General features: G+C 38.4%; 1 protein-coding gene across 1 annotated transcript in view; it reads right to left on the bottom strand.

The window, feature by feature from the left end:
* ZNF112 (zinc finger protein 112) overlaps positions 1 to 20,644 on the bottom strand; it is a 31,129-nt gene extending 10,485 nt beyond the window's left edge. The window contains exons 1-3 of the mRNA XM_023190469.1: positions 20,572 to 20,644; positions 6,441 to 6,489; positions 3,165 to 3,291 (exon numbers count right to left, since the gene is read on the bottom strand). Of these exons, the coding sequence (XP_023046237.1) occupies positions 3,165 to 3,291; positions 6,441 to 6,455 (142 nt within the window). The 5' untranslated portion in view covers positions 6,456 to 6,489; positions 20,572 to 20,644. The remainder of the gene's footprint in view (positions 1 to 3,164; positions 3,292 to 6,440; positions 6,490 to 20,571) is intronic.
* Between the last annotated feature and the right edge of the window lie 2,745 nt (positions 20,645 to 23,389).

Here is a 23,389-nt window from a genome sequence, read left to right as displayed (position 1 = left end):
TTTGAACTCCTGGGTTCAAGCAATCCTCTTGCCTCAGCCTCCCAAAGTGCTGAGATTACAGGTGTGAGCCACTGTGCCCAGCCATTATTTTGGTTAAACCTTCCTTCTTGTGTTTCTTCTTATAAAAATAAGTATATATATATATATATATATATATATATATATATATATATATGTCTGTACCCACACACTGTCTATTTACTTATTTTACCTTCTTTTTTAAATGAATTGTAGTATACTATTAATATTCTTTTGGACATGGCTATTTTTAGGGAAAATTGCTAGAAATGAGTTGCTGGGGAAGGGGAAATACCTAGCTTTGTTAGATACTGTCAACTTGCCCTCCCTAAGGGTTGTATCATTTTGCATTCTTCCTTTCAATGCATAAGAGTTCCTCATTCCCCACAGCTTTGCCAAAAAATGTCTATTGTTACGTTTTTGAATTTTTGCCAATTTCATGGGTGAGAAATGGCATTTCAGTATAACTGTAATGAACATTTCTTCTGCAATAAACTGAACATCTATTCATATGTATACATATTTATATGTGTGTATATTTGTATGTGTGTATATATATACACACACACACACACATACACACACCCTAGCTCTATGTTCTGAGACAAAGAAACATAGATACTACAATGACCATATCTAGCATCCAGACTTTGGCATTAAATACCATTCCCCAGCAAAAAAACAAAAACAAAATATGCATAATTACAGAGCCAAGGCAAAGTATAGATGAGCACAAAATATTGTGCTCTGCCAATAAAGTAAGAAAGTGCTCAAAAAAAAAATTGTGGACATGTTACAAGGTCACAGGAGCCAGCTTAAAGAGGCCAAACTTGGGACAATTTTAACATCTAAAAAATTACAGTAATAAACTATAAATCTTTTAAAAAATTCACAAATCCCTACAAATAACAAATGAATTGATGCTTGAGAATTGGGGGGCTCTTGTTGACTGCAAGTTTATGCCAGGTGCTGGCTGCTAAATGTGAAGGAGGTGAAGTTAGAAAAATCGTCATTTTGTAACTGTCATGGTAAGGACCAGATAAGGCAAGATCATCACCGGGTGCTAAATCTACAGGAAAATACTTGTGTTACCCTATAGTTACAAATGGGGGAAAAAAGCAGTAATTATATAGTGGGGAAACTGCATAACATCGTGACTGGGTAATCAAAGTTAACACCACCTTTGAGGGACAGATGACTTCATGTGCCTCCAGATGTGATTCCCTCAAAAGTGCACACTCTACCTATGTAGAGTTCCTGCTGCATGGATCAACTGAATCTAATTTTGTGGAATCATTAGGAATGTTCTATTAAAAATAAGGGAAGAGGTGATAATGTTCTTCAAAAATGTTACTGTCATGAAAGACAAAGAAATGCTGTAGAAATGTTCTAAATTAAAGAAGGCTAAAGAGACAGAACAACTATACTGGACTCTAGACTAGATCCTGTTCTGGAGGGAGAAAAACAAGCTTTAAAGAATAAAATTAGGCTGGGTGTGGTGGCTCATGCCTGTAATCCCAGCACTTTGGGAGGCCGAGGTGGGCGGATCACCTGAGGCCAGGAGTTTGAGAGCAGTGTGGCCAACATGGTGAAACCTCATTTCTACTAAAAATATAAAAATTAGCTGGGCGTGGTAGTAGATGCCTGTAATCTCAGCTATAGTGGCTGAGGCACAAGAATCACTTGAACCTGGGAGGCAGAGGTTTCAGTGAGCTGAGATTGCACTACTGCACTTCAGCCTGGGCAACAGAGTGAGACTCTGTCTCAAAAGAAAAAAAAATTGATATATATATATATAATATATATATATATATATATAATTGGCTTTATGGATAACATTACAGCATAAATGATAAGATAAAAGCATTATATCTGTCCTGAGAATAGGTAAGAGAATATTCCTCTTTTTCTAAAACAGACTGTGCAGTAAAGGAAAGAATTAATCTTGTCGAAAGAGAGATTTGGATTTAGCCTTTGGCTTCTGGAAGGTAATCTCTAAGTCCCTGGAATATTCTGCCCAATTAGAGTGTCTTTTGTTTACCCAGAAGCCTTGGGCCACACACCAGATAATTAAACAACTGATTTATAGTAGGGGCTTTGAGCCACGTGGTATTAGCTTAATCTCTGGAGAAACTGGAATCTAAGAGCAGCCACCCAAGTGGTCAATCATATCTAGGCAACTAAGCTCCAACAAAAACTGTGGACACCAAGGCTCGAATGAGCCTCTCTGGCTGCCAATGCTCCTTGTGTTATTGTCACACATTGCTGCTGGGAAGAGTCAGTGCTGTCCACAACTCCACTGAAGATGACAAGTGGAAGCCGACACCTGGAACACTCATGGACTCTGCTCCCTGGGCCTCTTCCCTAGGCTGACTTTAATCTGATTCCTTTCCCTGTAATGAATCATTTACCGTGAGGACAACTGCTTTCAGTGAGTTCTGTGAGTCCTTCTAGCGAATTACTGAGCCTGAGTGTGGGGCTCAATACTCTTGGGTCTTGGGGACTCCTAATCTTGCAATTGGTATCAGAGGTAAGAGGGAACTTGGGGACTCCTGAACTCTGCATATACACTGAAGTATTTAGAGAAAAACAGCCATGGTATATTCACTACCCTCAAGTGGTTCAGAAAAAGATATTAATGACTATATATATTTTTTCATATACATACATAAGTATGTATGGAGAGAGAAAGAACATGAACATAAATGATAGAGCAAATAAGGTAAAATGTTATTAGAGGTGAATCTAGGTAGAATCTCGGTGAATCTATATGGGTATTCTTGTCCTTTTGTAAGTTTTTGGTGAGTTTAAAGTTATTTACAAATACATTGTTTTTTTAGAAAAACCCTCTAAAAAGTCAAGTTCATCAACAGTTACTGGTGCCCTGAAAAATAAACTTACTAACCTGAAACAACTTACTAAACTGTTAGATGGCAAATCAATGAAGCAGGACCATATTTACTATTCCAAGGATAGACTGGAGAGAACCGTCAGAAACATCTTGTCTGTGTTGCACAGGGATTATTAGGACTCCCAGGCACCCAATCTCAGAGAATAATTTCAGGGACTTCAGAGTTTCTAACAATTGAGCACACAAAGACATCCCAGGAGACTGCCGTTGAGTTACCAAGAGCACCTATCCTCACCTACTAAGAGCAGGTTCCTGAAGTTCTCCAGCATCACATCTCGGTACAGCTTCCTCTGGACAGAGTCCAGCAGCCCCAGCTCCTCCTCGGTGAAGACCACAGCAACGTCCTTGAATGTCACCATCTCCTACCATACCAAAGACACTAAGTTTACAGAAGAAGGGCAGTGCTGAGAAGGTATAAATGAGGGGAAGCTGTTCTGGAGTCTGGGCAACTTGAATCAAATTTGCAGCTCTCTTCTGTTTGCCTTCTTTAATGCTAATACCATTCACCAAAAGGGCTGCAAGAAAAGAAATCCTTACACTTTAAAATTACTTTCTTTTGTTAGCACTTATAAGTAAGCCTCTGGAACTCTGTTGCACCCTAGGTTACCAATATTTTAAATTGTATTAATAATGTCATTTGCTCCACAAAAGCTTTAGTTCTAACAGTGACTGATGCTGTTTCTCCTCATTTACACACACACATCACTTACTTAATTTGCCAAATTTACAGGGTATCAGTCATCCTTACTGCTCAAATACGTAGCTCATCCTCTGTGCTCATCTGGAGACTGTTGCAGTGATGGGCACAGCTCTGGAGCCTGACTGCCTGTGTCTGGATCTGGGCGCTCTGTCCAATGCTAGCTCTATGATCTTGGACAAGTTTCCTTCCTTCTCATTTGTATGGTGAAACTTATACCATAGAGTCCTAGTAATAAAATGAGTGACCACACGTAAAGCATTGAAAAGCAGTGCCTGGCACACAGTAAGTACCCAACAAATGTTAGCTACATTATTAATATTTCATCGTATCTTCTATCCCATTTCTGGGCTGCAAAGTAATTCAGAAAACGAATGGTCTAGAATATAATGATTTGATCCAACTAATGCACGCTTAGTTTGAGGTTACTTATATGAACAATGTTGCAAAAACAGTTCTTTGCATTGACGTTAGCCTTTGGAATTCTGTTGATTATCTCCTCAAAATAAATAGCAAAAAGTAAAAATGGCAATGCTGAAGAATAATGACCTTTAAAGTTCTGAAACCATAATGGCAGGTGTTTTCCCAAGACAGATTTTTGCCTTCCATCTTAGCCTTCTTCCAAGAAAGTATAAATCCTAGTCAACACTGGATATGAAAGCTTTTTAAAAAAATCTTTCATAATCTCACAAGTAAATTTGGGAAATAAAAACCAGTTATTAAAAAAATTCTCGGCCGGGCGCGGTGGCTCAAGCCTGTAATCCCAGCACTTTGGGAGGCCGAGACGGGCGGATCACGAGGTCAGGAGATCGAGACCATCCTGGCTAACACTGTGAAACCCCGTCTCTACTAAAAAATACAAAAAACTAGCTGGGCGAGGTGGCAGGCGCCTGTAGTCCCAGCTACTCGGGAGGCTGAGGCAGGAGAATGGCGTAAACCCGGGAGGCGGAGCTTGCAGTGAGCTGAGATCCGGCCACTGCACTCCAGCCCGGGCGACAGAGCAAGACTCCGTCTCAAAAAAAAAATAAAAATAAAAATAAAAAAAATAAAAAAATTCTCACAAACGTATTAGTAATAAAGTTCATTCTCTTTGCACATATTTGCTGTTCATCTCTATTTCTTGTTTTGTAATAATAATTCATTTGGGGGACAATGAGGTCTTTTCTTCCATGGACATTGTAAATATTTTTCATTCCACTTTCCTCTCTTGTAACTTTTTGCTGTAGGATAATTTTAAATTTTTAAATGAACAACTGTTCATTCCCATATTTCTTCTGGCTGCGGTTCTGAGCATAACAACTTCAGCTCTGAATGCAGAACTCTGCTTTGGTTTGCTTTGCTTTTCTGTCAGTCTTTCCACCCCAGTGATATGCCTGAAACTCTTGACCCAGAAGGCAAAGGCTTTAGAGTTGGCCAGATGCTTATCTTCCTGTATGAACATGAACCTCTTATCTTCAAGGTAGCAGTGCAAATTACTCTACAGTCCCCCTCTAACAGTCATCTGGGGCCATGAATAGTGTGACAGATGCAAAGTGCCTATACATCCTATAGTAAGACTAAAAACTTTAAGTACCTATATTACTCTAATAAAATTAATAATGGAACACACACAGACATACAAACATACATAGACAAACACATAGCTACAGGTACTAAAAAGAATCCAGCTCTTCTTGTACAAAAACATTTATTTTTTCCCCCAACTTTAGCTTCAACATAATTTTGTTAGACAAAACCATATTTTATGTATTCCACCTGAGACATCACTTCGAGAAAATATTTTTAGTTTTGAGTCCCTAGAACATTATGGACAAATAATATCAAAATTCTCTCAGACTACTTTTTGAGTCAAGATTATTTGTAGGAAAACTGATAACTGCAAAGTAAAACTGCAAGAATCCTCAGAAACTTAAAAGCTTGTGAGTTGGAAATAATTTAAAGAAAAGAGCCGGGCATGGTGGCTCATGCCTGTAATCCCAGCACTTTGGGAGGCCGAGGTGTGTGGATCACGAGGTCAGGAGTTCAAGACCAGCCTGGCCAAGAAGGTGAAACGGCGGGCGCCTGTAGTCCCAGCTACTCGGGAGGCTGAGGCAGGAGAATGGCGGGAACCCGGGAGGAGCTTGCAGTGAGCTGAGATCCGGCCACTGCACTCCAGCCTGGGCGATAGAGCGAAACTCTGTCTCAACAAAAAAGAAAAAAAAAATTACAAAAAATTAGCTGGGTGTGGTGGTGGGCACCTGTAATCCCAGCTACTTGGGAGGCTGAGGCAGGGAACTGCTTGAATCCAGGAGATGGAGGTTGTAGTGAGCCAAGATCACGCTACTGCATTCCAGCCTGGGCGACAGAGCGAGACTCCATCTCAACTAAAAAAAAAAAAGAAAAAGAAAAAGAAAAGGGGGGGAGAGGGATAACAACAGTTTACTTCAATAATATTAGATGATAAAAATTAACTGCTATTATTTTATGCTGATAAAAAGCCTAATTCAAAATTGTTATGTATTACTGCCAGAACAGTTACATTTTTAAAAAATGACCATGGACACAAACAGATTTGCAAGCAGGGTAATAAGGTGTAGGATTTTAAAATTTCTATTTTTTCTTTGTATTATTATTTACGAAATAAAAAATAAAACACATTTACAACTAAAAGGAAATTTTAGAAAAGGACAAAAGCAAAAGCAAGAGCCTGATACATAAATGATACTTGATGCCTGCTGTCATTCTTTACCCTTGGCAAAGAAGGGGGAAAAAGATGCGTCCACTCACTGCAAAATGAGGTCACATGTAAAATGGCAGAAATGAAAACCAGCTCACCTGGAATTTGGTCATTTTTCTCTTTCTTTTTCTAGAGAAAGGCAGAGACCTGAGAAGGGAGAACAGGGTAATACGAAAGAAGCCATGATTAAAAGGGAAACGTATCTTTGTGCAAATTAGAAAAAGGTGTCCCTTCCCCCAGCAGATGTGGCCACACACCTGCGTTAAGGAGCAGGTAGCATGGGCTGGATTCCAGCTACCACTTGGCCCTCCTGGCAGGGTGCCCTCATGCATGGAGCAACCTGCACAGCTGTACCCAGTAGCCTCCCACGCCTTACAGCTCCCAGCATGCTCATTCTGATCCTGGGAGAGGTGGGAAAGGAGAGGCAGTGGCATGTCATGTACTGGTTAAAAGTGGACTCTGGGGACAAAATGTCTATGTTGAAACCCGGTGCTACTCTATACTTTCTGAGTAATGGTTAAATTCATGAACCTTTCTAAGGTTTCAGTTCTGTCATCTGCAAAATCCAGACCATATGGTGCCAACAATATATGATTGTTATTAGGATTATCTGTGTGCATAGAGGAAACCTATTATAACTACACCAGGAATCTCTATTTCCTTGCAACTACAGAGATGCAGATAGTATTCTGTATCACAAAATCGCCCTGGCAAATGTATTTTGTAAGACATTTGGACAGCAGAGATTACTGCTCTGTTCCTGGAAAGTCACCCCTAATTTCTGGAATGTCTGTAGCTCTGGCTTCTTACTTGTATTTGTTGCCACGGTATATACTATATACATCGAGACCACCCTTATGAAAAATACAGTGGCTAGTAAATATTCCTCCTGAGCTCAGGGGAAGTTCGGTGGTACATCCCTCTTCCCACAGGGTACAACAAAAATGTGATCCTCTGTCTAGCTATGACAAAATCTCATTGGTGATGAGAACACCTAGCCTGCAGTGTTATTTGCGGGGCTGTGTGTGCTCCTCTGTGAAAAGCAGCTCAGTGCTTGACCCTGAGGAGGACTGGACACCAGGAGTTTAATTTCATGGTTCTTCCTCAAGGTTTGTTACTTTACTTACTGTTCTCGGGCAACTTTAAGGCTATCTGTAGAAGAGAAAGAACTGAAAAAAAATAAAAAAGGAACTGAACATGAACTGGCTCATGCTAGAACATGAGCCTTCTAGCACCACCTCAAAGAGAGGTCCACTACTCCAGTAGGCACCTGCTCCCTCCTCCTCCACCTGGCCTCTGCTATAGAATCCATAGGATGTAAGCACAACTACCAAGGATAAGTATGAACTTGGCTACGTAATCAGCAGTAAAAGAGCTGAGGTTTCTTTCACTTATCCAGTATTTATGGATCGCCTTCTAAAAGGGATACAATGCCCAGATAGATGCCAGGGTAGACGGTGCATGGAGTCCTTTAAGGGAGCATGGAAGGGCCCTCAAACCCATACATGATGAGGGAGGATGGATGAGGATGGAGAAAATGAGGGTTGCTTTTAGTGTTGGAAGGTGACTGACCTATACTTGCTGCTCAAAGAGAAAGGAGTCATCAGACTATTGAAACAGAATGAGAGTTAGTGGGTATCTAGGGCAGGAGAGGAGGCAGAAAATGTGGTGAGAAGACCAACTCATATGCTTTAGAGGAACTCCCTCAGTTAATCCCACAACCACCCAAGAAGTTGGGACAATTTGTAACTCCTTTGACAGTTGAGAATACTGAGGCATCAATATTTTAAGCGGCTTTGTCATTTTAGCTAGCAGAACAGCCAGGACTATTAGCCCAGGGTCTGTGTTCTCAATTACTAGGACAGTGGCTCTTAAGCTGCCAGCTAACCGGCATCAATGGGGAGCTTTAAAAAAGAATACCGACGCCCAGACCCAAGTCCAAGATCCATAAATGAGGATCTGTGGAAGAAGAGTTTTTATGAAATTCCCCAGATGACTACAGCGTGCAGAGAGGATTGCAAACCACAGACCAGGACACAAATAGAGGCAGTCTGCAGGATAAGCCCATGCAATTAACCACTAGGCCATTTGGCCTCTCAAGAAAATTGTCAGAGAACACTCAAGCCAGGAACAGAGAAGGGCCTGGGAGCCAGGCCTCTTGATTCCCAGATCCCCATTTCTCTCTTTTAAAAGATACTCTTGGAGCTGTCACTAAGAGGAAGGAGCAGTAACATGTGCTGTAGATGTCTGCAGGCACGCACTCCATGTGAAGATAGCCTTCCAGTTTAGACCTCTCTGATCACCTTTATCAAGCAAGAGGTCACTAATCAGTCAAGGGACTTTGAGAATTCAAAAGAAAAGGGAATTCTTGTTAAATATGAAGTCACACAGTGGCCATCCTATAGACTATTGTTGCTTCTTCATGTTTGATAGAATTAAAGCCTGATTATGTTCCTTTCTTGGTTAAAACATGTGCATAGCTGCCTTTGGGATAAAGTCTAGATTCTTAGCAAGCCACACAGGAATCTTTCATGTCTGTCTGCTCACGTTCTCTTCAAATCTTCTCTCCCCTTTGATCCCCAGTCACGTAAATCACTTGATCTCATAAAAACGTCTCCAGGCCCTTGCATGTGCCATCCCTCCTGTACTCCTTCTCTTTTCACTTAGAGCAGGGGTTGGAAAGCTTTCGTAAAATGGACAGATAGTGAATATTTCAGGCTTTGTGGGTCACATGCTGTCTCTATGCAATATTGTTCCTTCTTTTCACAACCCTTCGAATGTAAAAACCGTTCTTAGCTGAAGAGGAGACATACAAAAACAAGTCACAGGCAATTTGCCCACCTGTATCACAGATCCCCTTAGCTTTTAACACTGAGCTTGTATGTGCTCTGCTCTATGATACCTTTAAGAAGATTTTGCTGCAGGCTTATTAGCTCCTAAAGCCCATTTTGCCAGCCTAATGAAAGCAGAATGCTTTGGCCAAGAGCCCAGGCTACAGAATCAAGCTGCTAAGCTTCAATCCTGACTCTACCACTTACTGGCAGCATAAACTGACACACATTAATTAACCTCTCAATGCCTCTGTTCTTCATCTGTAAAATGGAGATAAAAGTTGGGTTGTTATGTGAGATAAATGAGTTTAATACATCATAATATTAGAAAGTCAGTGTGAGTGGTAATAAAATCTGATCAACGTTAGCCATTGTTACTACCATCCTCATTGTTATCACTATGAAATAAATCTACAAGTTGCTCATTAGCTCTGGGTTGTTTCAAAGCATGTTTATTTTAGGTCAGTAATTAACAATAGGTGTACATCACCCTTTGACATTCTGAAAAATCTATTGGCTTCAGCATCCCACCAAAACTGATCAGAGATAAGGGACAGGGAATATTCACATCTTTTATTTCTCCTACATCTATTTTCAGAAAATTTGAATACACGCTGAGTTGAAGGTCCCTATTTCCTGTTGCCTGCTGGAAAGCTGCACCAACCACAGACAGGTACCAAATAATTCCTCTCTGCCAATCCCTATGTTTGGTTATAAGCAAATGGAGAATTTGACACAGTTCCCACTACACAGAAATCTGTAGCCAAGCGGGAAAGACAGATCAGAAATAAGCAGCAGAAGCATCAGCGAGCTCAAAGACAGGTCAGCAGAAACAATCAAACCTGAAGCACATGAAAACAGTGTGCATTCTGTTGGTGATAGAGTGCTCTACAAATGTCAATGAGGTCAAGATGTTAATAGCATTATTCAGGTCTTTTGAATCCTTCCTGGTTTTCAGTCTTCTTGTTCCGATCATTGGTAAAAGAGTGTCGAGATTTCTACATAGAACTGTGGGTTTCTCTATTTTTTCTTTTAATTCTGTCAGTTTTTCTTCATGTAACTGTTGTTTTGGGGGTACATATTTAGGATTGTTATGTCTACTTGGGGAACTGACCCTTTGGCATAGTGTCCCTCGGCATCCCTGGCCTTGGCCTGAAGTCTACTTTGATATTAATATAGCCACTCCACAGTATAGCTCCTTTTCTCGTTTTGAGTTTCAAACTATTTATGCCCTTGTATTTAAATGGAGTTCTTCCGGACCGCATATACTTGGTTCTTGCTTTTTATCCAATCTTACAATCTCTTTTAATTGATGTATTCAGGCCATTAGCATTTCCTATAATTACTGATACAGCTGGATTTCTGTATACCATTTTATTATCTTTTTTCCTATTTGTCTTCCCTGATTTTGTCCCTCTATTACCCCTTTTTCTGCCTTGTTTTGGGTTTTTTGATTTTTTTTTCTTTTTTTTTTTTACTATTCCGTTCATTTTATCTATTAGCTTTTGGCTACATGTCCTTTTTTTTTTTTCCAGTGGTTGCTCTAGGGTTCTAATATACATATCTAATCTTTCACAGTGTATTTAGCATTACTGTTTTACTACTTTTTGTAAAATGCAGATGCCTTACCAACAAATAGTTCCCTTTACCTCCCCACTTTGTTTCATTTGTATATACTACTCTATATACACAAAAACCTCTAGCCAAGAAAGTTACAATTTTTATTTAAACAGTCATGCATATTTTAAAGAGTAGAAAAACAGTATTTTATATTTGCCAAAAAACTTACTATTTCTGGTGCTCTTTCATCATTTCTGAAGTTCCTACTTTCCATTTAGTATCATTTCTATTCAGCCTAAAGAACTTCCTTTAGTGCTCCTTTTAGCACAGGTGTGGCATTTTTTCCCTTCATTCCTGAAGGACATTTTCATTGGATATAGAATTTTGTACCGACAACTCCTTTAAGAATCTTAAAGATGTTGTTCCAATGTTTTCTGGCCTCCATGGCTTCCCATGAGAAATCTACATATATCTGAATCATCGTTCTACCAGATATATAATGTGTCATTTTCTCTAGCTGTATTCAATAATTTTTGTTTATTTTTAATTTTCAGAAGCTTGATTATGATGTATCCAGAAGTGATTTTCTCTGAGTTTATCGTATTTGGTATTCAATGAGTTTCTGGAATCTGTAAATTTATGTCTCTCACCAAATTTAGGCAATTTTCAGCTAGTACTTCCAAATAAACATTTCTCTCCTCTCCTCCTGAGACTCCAAAGACAGGAGTATTAGGCTTCTGATATCGTCCCACAGGTTCCAAAGGCTCTGCTCGTTTTTTTTTTTTTTTCAATGTTTTTTTCTCTCTGTTGCTTAAATCACATTTTTACACTAATCTATCTTCAAGTTCACTGATTCTTTCTTCTGTCATCTCCAGTCTGCTACTGAGCCCACTGAATAATTTTTTTACCTCAGATGTTATCTTTTTCATAAAACAAATCTTAATTTCCTAAGAATTCAAATCAAAGTGTTTTCTCTAACTATATTAGATTTAAAGTAGAAATGAACAAGAAAAAGATATCTGGACAATCTCCAAATGTTTGGAAATTAAGCAGCATACTTCTAAGCAACCAATGACATTAGTTACAAAAGAAATTAGATGCAGTGAAGTGGAAATACTTTTTAGAAAATAAATTAGAGCATATTTTAAATGGAATCAAGACTTAAATGCAACATATCAAAATGTAAGAGATGCAGCTAAAGCAGATATTATAAAGAAATATATAGCAATGATGCATATATTAGAAAAGAGGTCTTAAAGGCAAACAGAAAAAAGAACATAATAAACCTAAGACAGAAATCAATGAAATTGAAAACACAAAAACACTAGACAAAATTAAGCCTAGCAAAATATGGCTGGGCCAAATCCAGCCCATGGCTTGTTTTTGTACAGGATGTAAGCTAAGAATGATTTTTACTTTTTAACGGTTGAAAAAAATCCTAAAAAGATTATTTTGTGATGTGACAATTACATGAAACTCAAATTTCAGTGTCCATAAAGTTTTACTGTAACACAGCCATGCTCATTTGTTTACGTACGGCCTACCACTGTTTTTGCATTACAGCAGCAGGGCTATGTAGTTATAACAGAGACCATAGGTGGCACTCTCATTTCTTCATATTGTTGCTAAGCATAATTTAAACCACAGTGACTCAGCATTAGGTTAACTCAATTGGGTTAAATGCCGTTAATTGAACAGCATTTCAAGTACCATATGTATTGCTGTACCACTACATTTTAATTTTTGTATTACTAGGACACACTTATCAAGCCAAACACAAGAAGAAAAAAAAAAAAACAGAAAAACAGACTTTGTTACACTTTGAAGGCACAACAGAGGTGAAATATTTTGTTAATGAATTAGATGACAAAGCTTATCATGCTTGTTGTGCTTCCTATGCAGTGACAACATATCTATGCTAAAATAATCAAACATATGTCAACACTCACACTAAACACTCATCACAATGTCTCAATTCACAATAAATGGTCAGAAAAACTAGAAAATTTTAAATAAAATGTCTCATCAGAGCAGAATTTTTTCACAAAAAAATGAAATTGAGGTAGCAACTACAGTACACTTTGATATTCAGATATTCAGCTTCTTTTTTTTCTTTTTTCCTGTTTTAATTCACCACAATCCCAAACTATGTAAGATATTTTCCAATGAGCCAGTACAGAAAATGGTATCAAGAGTGCAACACATTTAAGGCAGATTTGAAAGTCTTTCCACTTCTAATGCAGATCTGCTCAATATGTTTCACATGTAAGTAAACCGAGTGGATTTTATTTTCATTTTAATTGCTAGCACTGGCCATTTTAAAAGACAAACTATTTTTGAATAAAACCAAGTTTTTAGACACTAAAATAAATTACACTGAAGCATGCAACCTTTTGAAATCTATTTTTTCATTGTCAATATAGCGCATCCCATTATTTCAGATCTTAACCATAATTAAATGTCAGAAAATGTCAGTGAGTTATCTTTTAGTAATGATTTGCTAATTATTCCACTTGGGTACTTTAAAAATCTTTAGATACTACAGTCTTTTGTTTCAAGATCTTCAAGTTTGGTAAGTTTAATCGATATTCAGCTTCTGTTTCTGCCTCAAGCAAGGAAAGTACTTTACCAGTGATGAGTTAATTAAATCATGTTCGATTGTAGAAGGAAAAGAAATGTGTCCAGATAAAATAAATTTGTTTACGATTATTAGACTTTGGGCAAGACCAACGGCTCTAAGAGTTGAGGACAATGGGAACAACATTATGGACCATTAAAATACAAGGGAAATGATTTTGATAAATTTTATTTGGCTCTTGATGATTTCACGGATGTTACTAATGTTGCTCAGATGTTGTGTATTTAAGGAATCAATGCCAAGTTTGAGGAGTTGAATAATTAGCCTCTAGGAACAGTCGATATGGAACAACCACAGGTGAAAATATTACCGAAGAAGGTGCAAACATTAATTCAGTAAACCTGAGGCAGTTTTAAATGCTGTGTTAAAATTGAAAGTGGTAAAAGATATGCTGGAGCAGAAAAAGGCAGAGGTTGGATTTATAAAAACGTGTATTTAAAGCCTATGGTTACTCATTGTATTATTCATCAGCAGGTACTCTGCAGAGAATATTTTAATCTATCATGTGCTATTGAACCAGTAATGGCAACAGTGAACTTCATTCAAACTCAAAGATTTAACCATCTTTCATGAATTTCATGAGAAGTAGTTTCATGAATTTCATGAGAAGTAGAAAAATCCTGACTTGCCCTACCACATGAGAGTTCAATGTCTGAGCAGCAATAAAGTTTTACTGTGATTTTTTTAAAATCTCAAGGCTGAGACTGAAATATTTCTGAGTAAGAACTTCCCTCAAGCGTGAATGACATTGGAAATTAGCTTTAGCTGCAGACTTGATAATGTTTCTTAATGAATTCAACCTAAAATTAGAAGGCAAAACAGTACTTATTTGTGAAGCTTATAGTGTAGGAGAATTATTTCAAAGACAATTAATGTCTGAATCACAGGTAATGCTAAGCTACTTTACAAATTTCCAGTGCTGTCAAAAGTTGTTATCTCAATTCTCACATAAATTTGTAGCATATATATTATCTGAGCCCAAACTTCAGAATTGTAACAGTGTTTTCAGACCTTGATGCAAGTGCAAAGGACTTTTCCACATTTCAAAGTCCATTTCATTGTACACTGCATAATTCTCCTAACCTTCCATTGGAAGTGATTATTCTGAAACGCAGTGACATACTAAAAGGTAAATATCAAGAGTCTACAAGAATTCTTTAAATGTCTTCCGTATTAGTTTCTATTGCTGCTATAATAAATTACAACAAACTTGGTGACTTAAAATAATGCAATTTATTCTTTATTAGTTATGGAGATCAGAAGTCTAAAATCAGTTTCCTTGTGTTAAAGTCAAGGTGTCAGCAGGACTGATTGCTTCTCACCGGAATCCATTTCCTTGCCTTTTCTAATTTCTAGAGGCTGCTGGAATTCCTTGGCTTATGGCTGCAGCACTCCAATTTCTGCTTCTGTTAATCATGTCACCTTCTTCTAACTGTGATCCTTCTGCTTTTCTCTTATACGAATCCTTGTAATTACACTGGGCCCAATCAGATAATCCAGGATAACCTACGCATCTTAAAATCCGTAAATTTAATCACACCAGTAAATCTCTCATACCATGTGAAGTAACATTCACAAGCTCTGGAAATTAGGATATGAATATATTTAGGGAGTCATTATTCAGTTTACCACATCTTTCAACTCATTAATATTCACAATTAAAATCATTTGCTTGTGGATTAGTATCAGTATCTGGTAGAACCTATTTGTTTAAAAAAGTTCTTTTCAAAGATAAAATACATAAAATCTCATTACAAATCAGCATTAACAGATGAACATTTACAGTCAATTTTGATGACAGGGAATAGCAACCTTGAACTTCAATTAAGTTGTACTCAATCATTATATCTTACATTTTATCAATTAAAGTTTCCTCTCATTATATAAATACCTAAATAATAGTACTGATATTTCTAGTTAACTGGAAAAACTGAAATATTTACAGTCTGGGCCTAAAAAAACAGGTTTGCCGGCTCCTGGACAAAATTAATTAAACCCACAGGGGGTTCTTTGCAAAGATTAGTAAAAATTAAATTCCAGATGAAGAACAAAAAAGACACAAATTACCAAAATCGAGAATGAAAGAAGAGGTATCACTACAGACTTAACAGGCATTAGAAATATAAATGAATTCACATTAATGAATTCAAAGTGATAGATGAAATGGTTTAATTCCTTGAAAGACACAAACACAAAATACTGATGGGAGAAATCAAAGAGAAAAATGAAAAAAAATCACTCAAAATTCTACATACTGCATTGATTCGTTCATGTGATGTTATGGAAAAGGCAATGGGGTTGGGGAATAAACCAGGGGTTTCCTGGGATTAAGAGCTGGGGAAGAGTTTGACTACAAAAAGCTACCACAAGGGCATGTTTCTGGGCAATGGAACTCTAGTGAATCTTGATTGTGGTGGTGAAGTCTACATGACAATGCAATTGTCAAAACTCAGAAATGTACACCAAAAAGAATAAATTCTACCATAAGTAGATAAGTTAAACAATAAATGTTAAAAAATTGAATAAGGCTGTTCTACAGGTACTTGTCAAACTTTTAAGTGCACAACAATCACCAGCTCCAGTAAAAGTGAAGCAGAAAAAGCATTTGACAAAATACAACATTTACTCATGACAGAACTTTCGCAGACTAAAAATATAATGGAACTTATAAAAATGCTATCCCCTATGATCAGGAACAAGGCAGAGATGTGTACTCTTGACATACCTATTCAACACTGTACTGAAAATCAGCCAGTGTAGTGAGGCAAGGAAAAGATTAGATTAGAAAGGAATACAGATTAGAAAGGAAGAAGTAAAACCGACCCTATTAATAATACACAACATGTGTCTCCATGGAAAATCCCAAGGAATCTACCAAAAAACAAAAATTTCTAGTGAGTATGGCAACACCAGAGAACACAAGGTCAATGCACAAAAATCAGGTGTATTTCTATACACTAACAATGTACAACTGGAAACCAAAATTTTTATTTTTTTATTGTTATTTTTTTTGAGACGGAGTCTTGCTCTGTTGCCCAGGCTGGAGTGCAGTGGCCCGATCTCAGCTCATTACAAGCTCCGCCTCCTGGGTTCACGCCATTCTCTTGCCTCAGCCTCCCGAGTAACTGGGACTACAGGCGACCGTCACCACTACCAGCTAATTTTTTTGTATTTTTTAGTGGAGACGGGGTTTCACCATGTTAGCCAGGATGGTCGCGATCTCCTGACCTCGTGATCCACCTGCCTCAGCCTCCCAAAGTGCTGGGATTACAGGCGTGAGCCACTGTGCCTGGCCGGAAACCAAAATTTTAAAACAATATGATTTAAAATAGCTCTAGAAGAATAAATTATATATTATATAATGTAACATATGTCTAAACAAAACATGTCTAGATCTGTATTCAGAAAATCATGAAACATTAATGCAAGAAATTAAAGAACACTTAAATGAAGGGACATGTTATATTCATGAACTGGAAAACTCAATGTGATACAGACAGACCTACTGATTTAACACAATGTCAATGAAAATCCCAGCTAAATATTTGGTAGATGTAAATAAGCGAATTCTAAAATGCATATGGAAAGGCAAAGGAACCAGAATAACTAAAAACAATTTTGGAAAAAAAGAATAAATTGGGAGGAATCAAACTATCCAGTCTTAAGATTTACTATCAAGCTACAGTAAATATGATTATCTTGGTACTGGTGAAGAGATATACACATAGATCAATTTAGCAGAACACGGTACAGAAATAAACCCAAACAAGTGGTGTTGGGATGGCTGGTCATTCATATGTAAAGAAATATACCCCAACTTAACCATCACATATTATTAAAACGTTAACTCAAAATGGATCACAGATTTAAGTGTAAAACCATAAAACTTCTAGAACAAGAGAAAATCTTCATGACCTGGGGCTAGGCAGACTTCTTAGAGATGACATCAAAAGCACAATCCAAAAAAGATAACATTGATAAATCAGATGTCATTAAAATTAGAAACTTTTGTAAAGCGCTATTAAGAGAATAAAAAGACAAGCTACAGGCTGAGAAGAAATATTTGCAAATCACACATCCAACAAAGTACTTATATCCAGAATATATAAATAGCTCTCAAAAATCAACAATAGGAAAAATATAACCCAATGTAAAACTGGGCAAAGCATGCATACAGACACTACAGCAAAGAAGATATAAGGATGGCAAAGAAACAACAACAACAAAAAGAAATATCTGCTGAACACCATTAGCCATTAGGGAAAAGTAAATTAAAGTCACAATGCTTAGAATGGCTAAAATAAAAAAAAAAAAATAAGAAAAATACTAAGTGCTGATGAAGATGTAAATAAACTGGAATTTCTACATCATTAGTGGGAATGCAAAATGGTACAGATACTACAGTTTGGCAGTTTCTTAAACATACATTTCCCATATGACTCAGTAACCCCACTCCTGGTTTCATACCCTACAGAAATAAGCACAAAAAACTGTACATGAATGTTTACATCAGCTCTCTTCATAAATGCCAAAAAGTGGGGGAAAAAGTCTATCAACCAGTGAATAGATAAACTGTGATATATGCATAAAGTGGATACTTCTGTTAAACAGAAGTAAACAGAAATGAAGTATTGATACATACAACAACTTGGATGAATGTCAAGCACAATTTGCTAAGTAAAAGAATCCGGTCTCAAATTTTACATACAGCATCAGTTCATTTACATGACATTCTCAAAAAGACAAAACTATAGAGTTTTAGTGGTGATGGTAGTTGCCAGTGGTTACAGGTATGGTGAGGGGTGATTATGAGGGAAGACATGAGGGGAGTTTTTGGGGTGATGGAACTGTTCTTTTTCTGACTATGGTAGTTGTTATACAAACTATACCTGTGTTGTAATAGAATTGTACACCAAAAATAACAAAATTGTCAATTTTACTGTAGAAACATTTTTTAAAAACCCTGTTTTAAAAACCTGGAAACACGACCTCAGTTATAAGGCATGGTCTATAAATGTTATCATTTCTAACAATTGGTTTCCTAGGAATTTTATTTTAGATTATCAAAACATAACCAACCATTGTTCTTCAACTCTTCATTACTCTGAAATAGTTGGTGGATTCTATAACCTACCAATATTCAGTGAGATTAAGGAATATCTCCAGGGATTATTCCTATTCTATTTTGATACCTAATTCCAATTCTACACTGCAAATCCTTGATGCCAGCTGTCTATTGAGTAGCTACTCTAACCATAAACCTTTAACAACCTTGTACGGTGTGCTGGGCACACAGAGAAAAATATGACATGGTCCTAGAAATAGAAGAACTTTCAGTGCATGGATATAGATACAGAGAAATAACAAACAAAGAGCTACAAGACTTAGGCAAGGCAAACTCTATACTTGAACACAAAATTCATCACCATCCTTCTCCAAGGTACAACTCCCTTGCATCCCCTAGCTTTCCCAAGTAAGGACCATTCTGTAAGCTGCAACGAATGAAAACCTTAGAGTAGCTGCTGGCATTTCCCTTTCACGGTCTTGGATATAAGCAATTTGTGATCATCAAGGTTTGACAATTATGACAATCAATCAAACAATATTATACTAAGTCGATATTAGAGATTTGCTTTAAAATACTTAAACAAAAAAATAGGGGCGGGGAGTTGATACAAGACTGGCAAATGTTAACAAAGGCTGAAGCTGGGTGATGCTTCCACAGAATTATTTTAGTCATATTACATTTGGCTATGCTTATAAATTTCCGTAGCAAAAACTTAAGGGAAAATTAAACCTATGAAGCCTATTTGGTTAAACATGGGTAAAAATTCAAAAAGAAGTCTACCGAAGAGGAAAATATTGAAATATTAATATTGTTATTGTTATAGCCTGTAGTTAGCATAATTAGTTTTTTCTTTTACACTTTCTATACTTTCTTAATCTTTTACAATATGCAATCATTTATAGAATTAGAATGTGAACCATAAATATTTCAAGTAAAATTAAATTACAGATAACTAAAACAACATGAAAAATTCAAAGCTTATTAACCTCGCTTTCAGGGTCCTCTAGAAAAATCCAAACATGTCTTCTGAAGCTGATAATAAACACATCAACAACTAAAGCAATGGATAGAAACTATTTGAATTAAAATCCCAGCTCAGGCTCTTACCACCTGGGTGACCTAAACCAGCCTATGCTCTGTGTCTGTTTGCTTATCTTTGAGATGAAAATGGTACCCAACCCAGCCTCAAAGGGCTCTTGTGAGGATTAAATACGTTAATTCATATCAAACTCTTAGAATAATCAGCACTAAATGTTTAAATACTATCTTTATTACTCATACCCAAGTACTCCCTCATCCGTTTCTGCATTTATTGAACAAATATCTGGGCATCTTCGAGCAGAATTTCCCAAGGAATGAAGGAAATATCGTCTCCCCTGGAAAGAAAGGATGATAAGTACTACTCAGGTGAGACTCCACTGCCAAGTGCCAAAGGGTCATTCCCTCCTTCTCCCTGCAGCCTTTTTCAAGAAGTCAAGGCTAAAGAAGGAAAGCAGGATGGGAGAAATCAGAACTCCTGCATGAATTACAGCGCACTACCCAGACAGCCGGGAGTGATCCTCTCCTAAAGAAAAATCTCTCAGTGATCAGAAAAGGGCCAGAGATACTCTGCAGCTGGAGCTCTGACCCCATCCTGGGTTCACAGACGCTTTCAGAGAACTGAGTGCTTCTCAGAAAATGAAAAAGTGCTAATAACAAGAGACCCATCTTTTATCATCTGTCAGGCTCTGTTCTAACTCTTTTTATTTAACTCTCAAAAGAACTCCATCAGATAGATACTAGTACCATTTTTAAGAAAAAGAAACAGAGGCAGAGAGATTAAGATACGCGCCTGTTATTACACTGCTATTAAGTGGCAGAGCTGGCTGATGGTCAGGGGAAAGGGCTGGGGGAGTACAGAACCCTGGAGATCCCCAGTCCCTGCGATGTAGGATCCTGGACTCCCAGCGCTAAGTGGGGATGCGCCAGCCGCCCCACACTGGAGAAGGCTCATTCAAAGAAAACACAAATCCCGCCCTTCGCCGCAAGTGGATTCTCCTCGCCTAGAGCGACTGCCCGGTTGCTACGGGCCCCCAGCAAAAGGAACATCAGTATGGACAGAAGGAGCAGGACGCAGGGCGGGGAGGGCTCACCTTTCTGGGAGGAACGAAGGCCGCGGCCTAGCGTACCTGGGGCGGAAGTGGCTCTGCCTGCAGAGACCGCCTGGACTACGCTTCCCAGAATTCCCGACGGGATCCGGGAGCCGGCCTCAGCCTCCTAGAGCGGAAGTTACCCGACTACACGGGGCTCCCAAACTACACTTCCCAGAATTCCTAGAATAACGCTCTGCCTCTCTGCTTGCCTAGGACGCAAGTGCAGGCTGCCAAGCTGACAGCCTGGATCGTATGTCACATGTGCGGGTCCCAAAGGAATTCCTTAACGCCCCCTTCCCGGAACCGAAATGCTGCCAAAGACAGAGAGCTCGTATATATGTTTCTCTATTTTCCCCAGCGGACCGTGCATGAAAGGCGCCTTTCCTGGCGCGTGTGTCTCTGACCCTGTGGATCTTATGGACAATTCCCGGAATTTCTTGCGGGGCAGCACTTCCCCTTAAGTCATCTCTTTCTCGTTTGGATAGTCAGTATTTCTATAGTCACTATTCTCTTTTGGTTAGCTGTTTAATTTTCTACTGCTAGTCCAGCTCTACTGCCTTCCCCCTAGAGTCTGAATTTATTTTTTCTTCAAACGCGACACAAACCCAAATAAACTCAACCAAATCGGACTTTATCTAGCTACCTATCTACCAACCAAGAAAATATCCCATAAAGGAGAGAACGGAGAAGCTTGCAATACAGGAAGAAAAAAAAAAAAAAAAGAATTACAGAATGGAAGCGATGTGTGCGCTAAAAATGCAGGTACTGAAAGGAAATTGGGCTGACTTGTACTGGACACCGAATTTAAGGAATACAGGATCTCAACCTTTCTTTGGATTACTTTTTTATTCCATTTTGGTGTGGACGCTTCTGAAACTGATAGTGCTGTTGCTACCTACCATAATGCGTTTGTTGATCCACAAGAACGTGGATGCCAAGAATCCACAAAAAACAGATGCAGCCGTTGATGAGGCCGTAAGCAGAAACAGCAAATGGTTCCCACGTTTCCTCTGCTTTAACTACTGATGATGAAATGCGAGTCATAAGGCAAATGGAAAGGCTGTAGTGATACAGATAAAATGTTATTATTATGGGAAGGGATAAGTCCCTTGCAAAATCTTGAAATTTTTTTCTTCTTTGAGAAAAATCTATCACCTATTTTCACCCTGCTCTTGATATAGCAAATACTGTAAGTTGTCTCATGGAGGACAGGATGATTTAGGGAGGACCGTAAAGGGGTTGACTCAATCAAGAAAAGGAAGGCGAAAATAAAAAGACGTAATGACCAATCTCTGAAAATGCTAAGTGGCTTAAAAGACACTATTAAGAGATGAGACTATTTGATTCTTAACAACTCCTTTCCAAGGAAATGTTTTTGAAAATACATATGGTTTACCTATTAAAGAGGATCAATCTGATAATAGGTGAGGTTTTTTTTTTTTTTTTGATAAAATGAAAGGAAAATTTAAAAATACAAGGGACAGAAAAATACTTTGTGTACTTCCACTTCCAGTGATAATAAAACTAGTGATTTGGAACAAACATCTGGCAGATGAAAAGTTAGCAAACTTTTTAAATGTCAAAAGGCATCAAAAGACAAGATAATGGAGAAATGGTGGGTCAAAATTCAGAAAGAGTTGGGACAATCATGCATTTGGGGCTACTTTTCTCCTGGGGATGATGGGCTAGTCTAGGATCTGAAACGCCTAGAAGCTCTGCAGCACTGTTGACACCTATATGAAGCTGGTGGAACAAAAGATTCTAGCAAAAACTAAAATGCACATCTTTTCTTTTTTGTTGTTGTTTTTTTTTTTTTTTTTTTTTTTTTGAGACGGAGTCTTGCTCTGTCGCCCAGGCTGGAGTGCAGTGGCCGGATCTCAGCTCACTGCAAGCTCTGCCTCCCGGGTTCCCGCCATTCTCCTGCCTCAGCCTCCCGAGTAGCTGGGACTACAGGCGCCTGCCACCTCGCCCAGCTAGTTTTTTGTATTTTTTAGTAGAGACGGGGCTTCACCGTGTTAGCCAGGATGGTCTTGATCTCCTGACCTCGTGATCCGCCCATCTCGGCCTCCCAAAGTGCTGGGATTACAGGCTTGAGCCACCGCGCCCGGCCTAAAATGCACATCTTTTCAAGCGCACATAAGATTTGTACAAATGAGTAAAATGATAAGGGATTTCAAAATACTGAAATACTAAATACGTTTTTGAATACAATGAAATTTGGCTAGAAATCAATAAAAATACAACTAAATGATTCATGTGTGCATTTAATATTGTCTCATCTCCAAACCCACCATTTTTCACTCTGCTTTATGGGGATGGAATGGCGGAATCTGCAGCCAATCTTTCCCGACCTCTACACCCCCAATCTGGTTCTGTGTTCCGCAACTATTAGCAGAAGAGTATAGGGGTGGTGGGGGCAGGGAGATACACTATATCCTGTGCCTGCCAGTCAACAGTACTTTTTCTTGTAGCAGCTGCCTAATTTGCAGTTTTTCTAACACTTGAATAACCAATTTCATCATGGCTCCTTGTAAACATTACTAAACAACTTCCCAAAGACTGATCCTTAGTTGTCTAAGTCCTGAAACCGCAGGGCCCTGCTTCTGAGCTCAGAGACAGCAGAACCGCCGAACACTGGCCTCTCTTCAGAGGTCTGAGTTTCAGAAGAGCATGACCTTCCTCGAGACGTCTAAGTTTTAGTAATTCCTGTCTCTTCACTTTGTTTCCGCAGACCTCAGGTGGTTGATGCTTGCTGCAGGCGCTACTTCCAGCAGTTGCTACTTCTATCATATATTAGAGTTCTTTTTCCGCTCTTTCA

This window comes from Piliocolobus tephrosceles, chromosome 21, assembly GCF_002776525.5.
Source record: "Piliocolobus tephrosceles isolate RC106 chromosome 21, ASM277652v3, whole genome shotgun sequence".
NCBI classification, from domain to species: Eukaryota; Metazoa; Chordata; class Mammalia; order Primates; family Cercopithecidae; genus Piliocolobus; species Piliocolobus tephrosceles.
The sequence above is the reverse complement of the archived record's forward strand: the minus strand, read 5'-3'. Positions and strand labels throughout refer to the sequence as shown.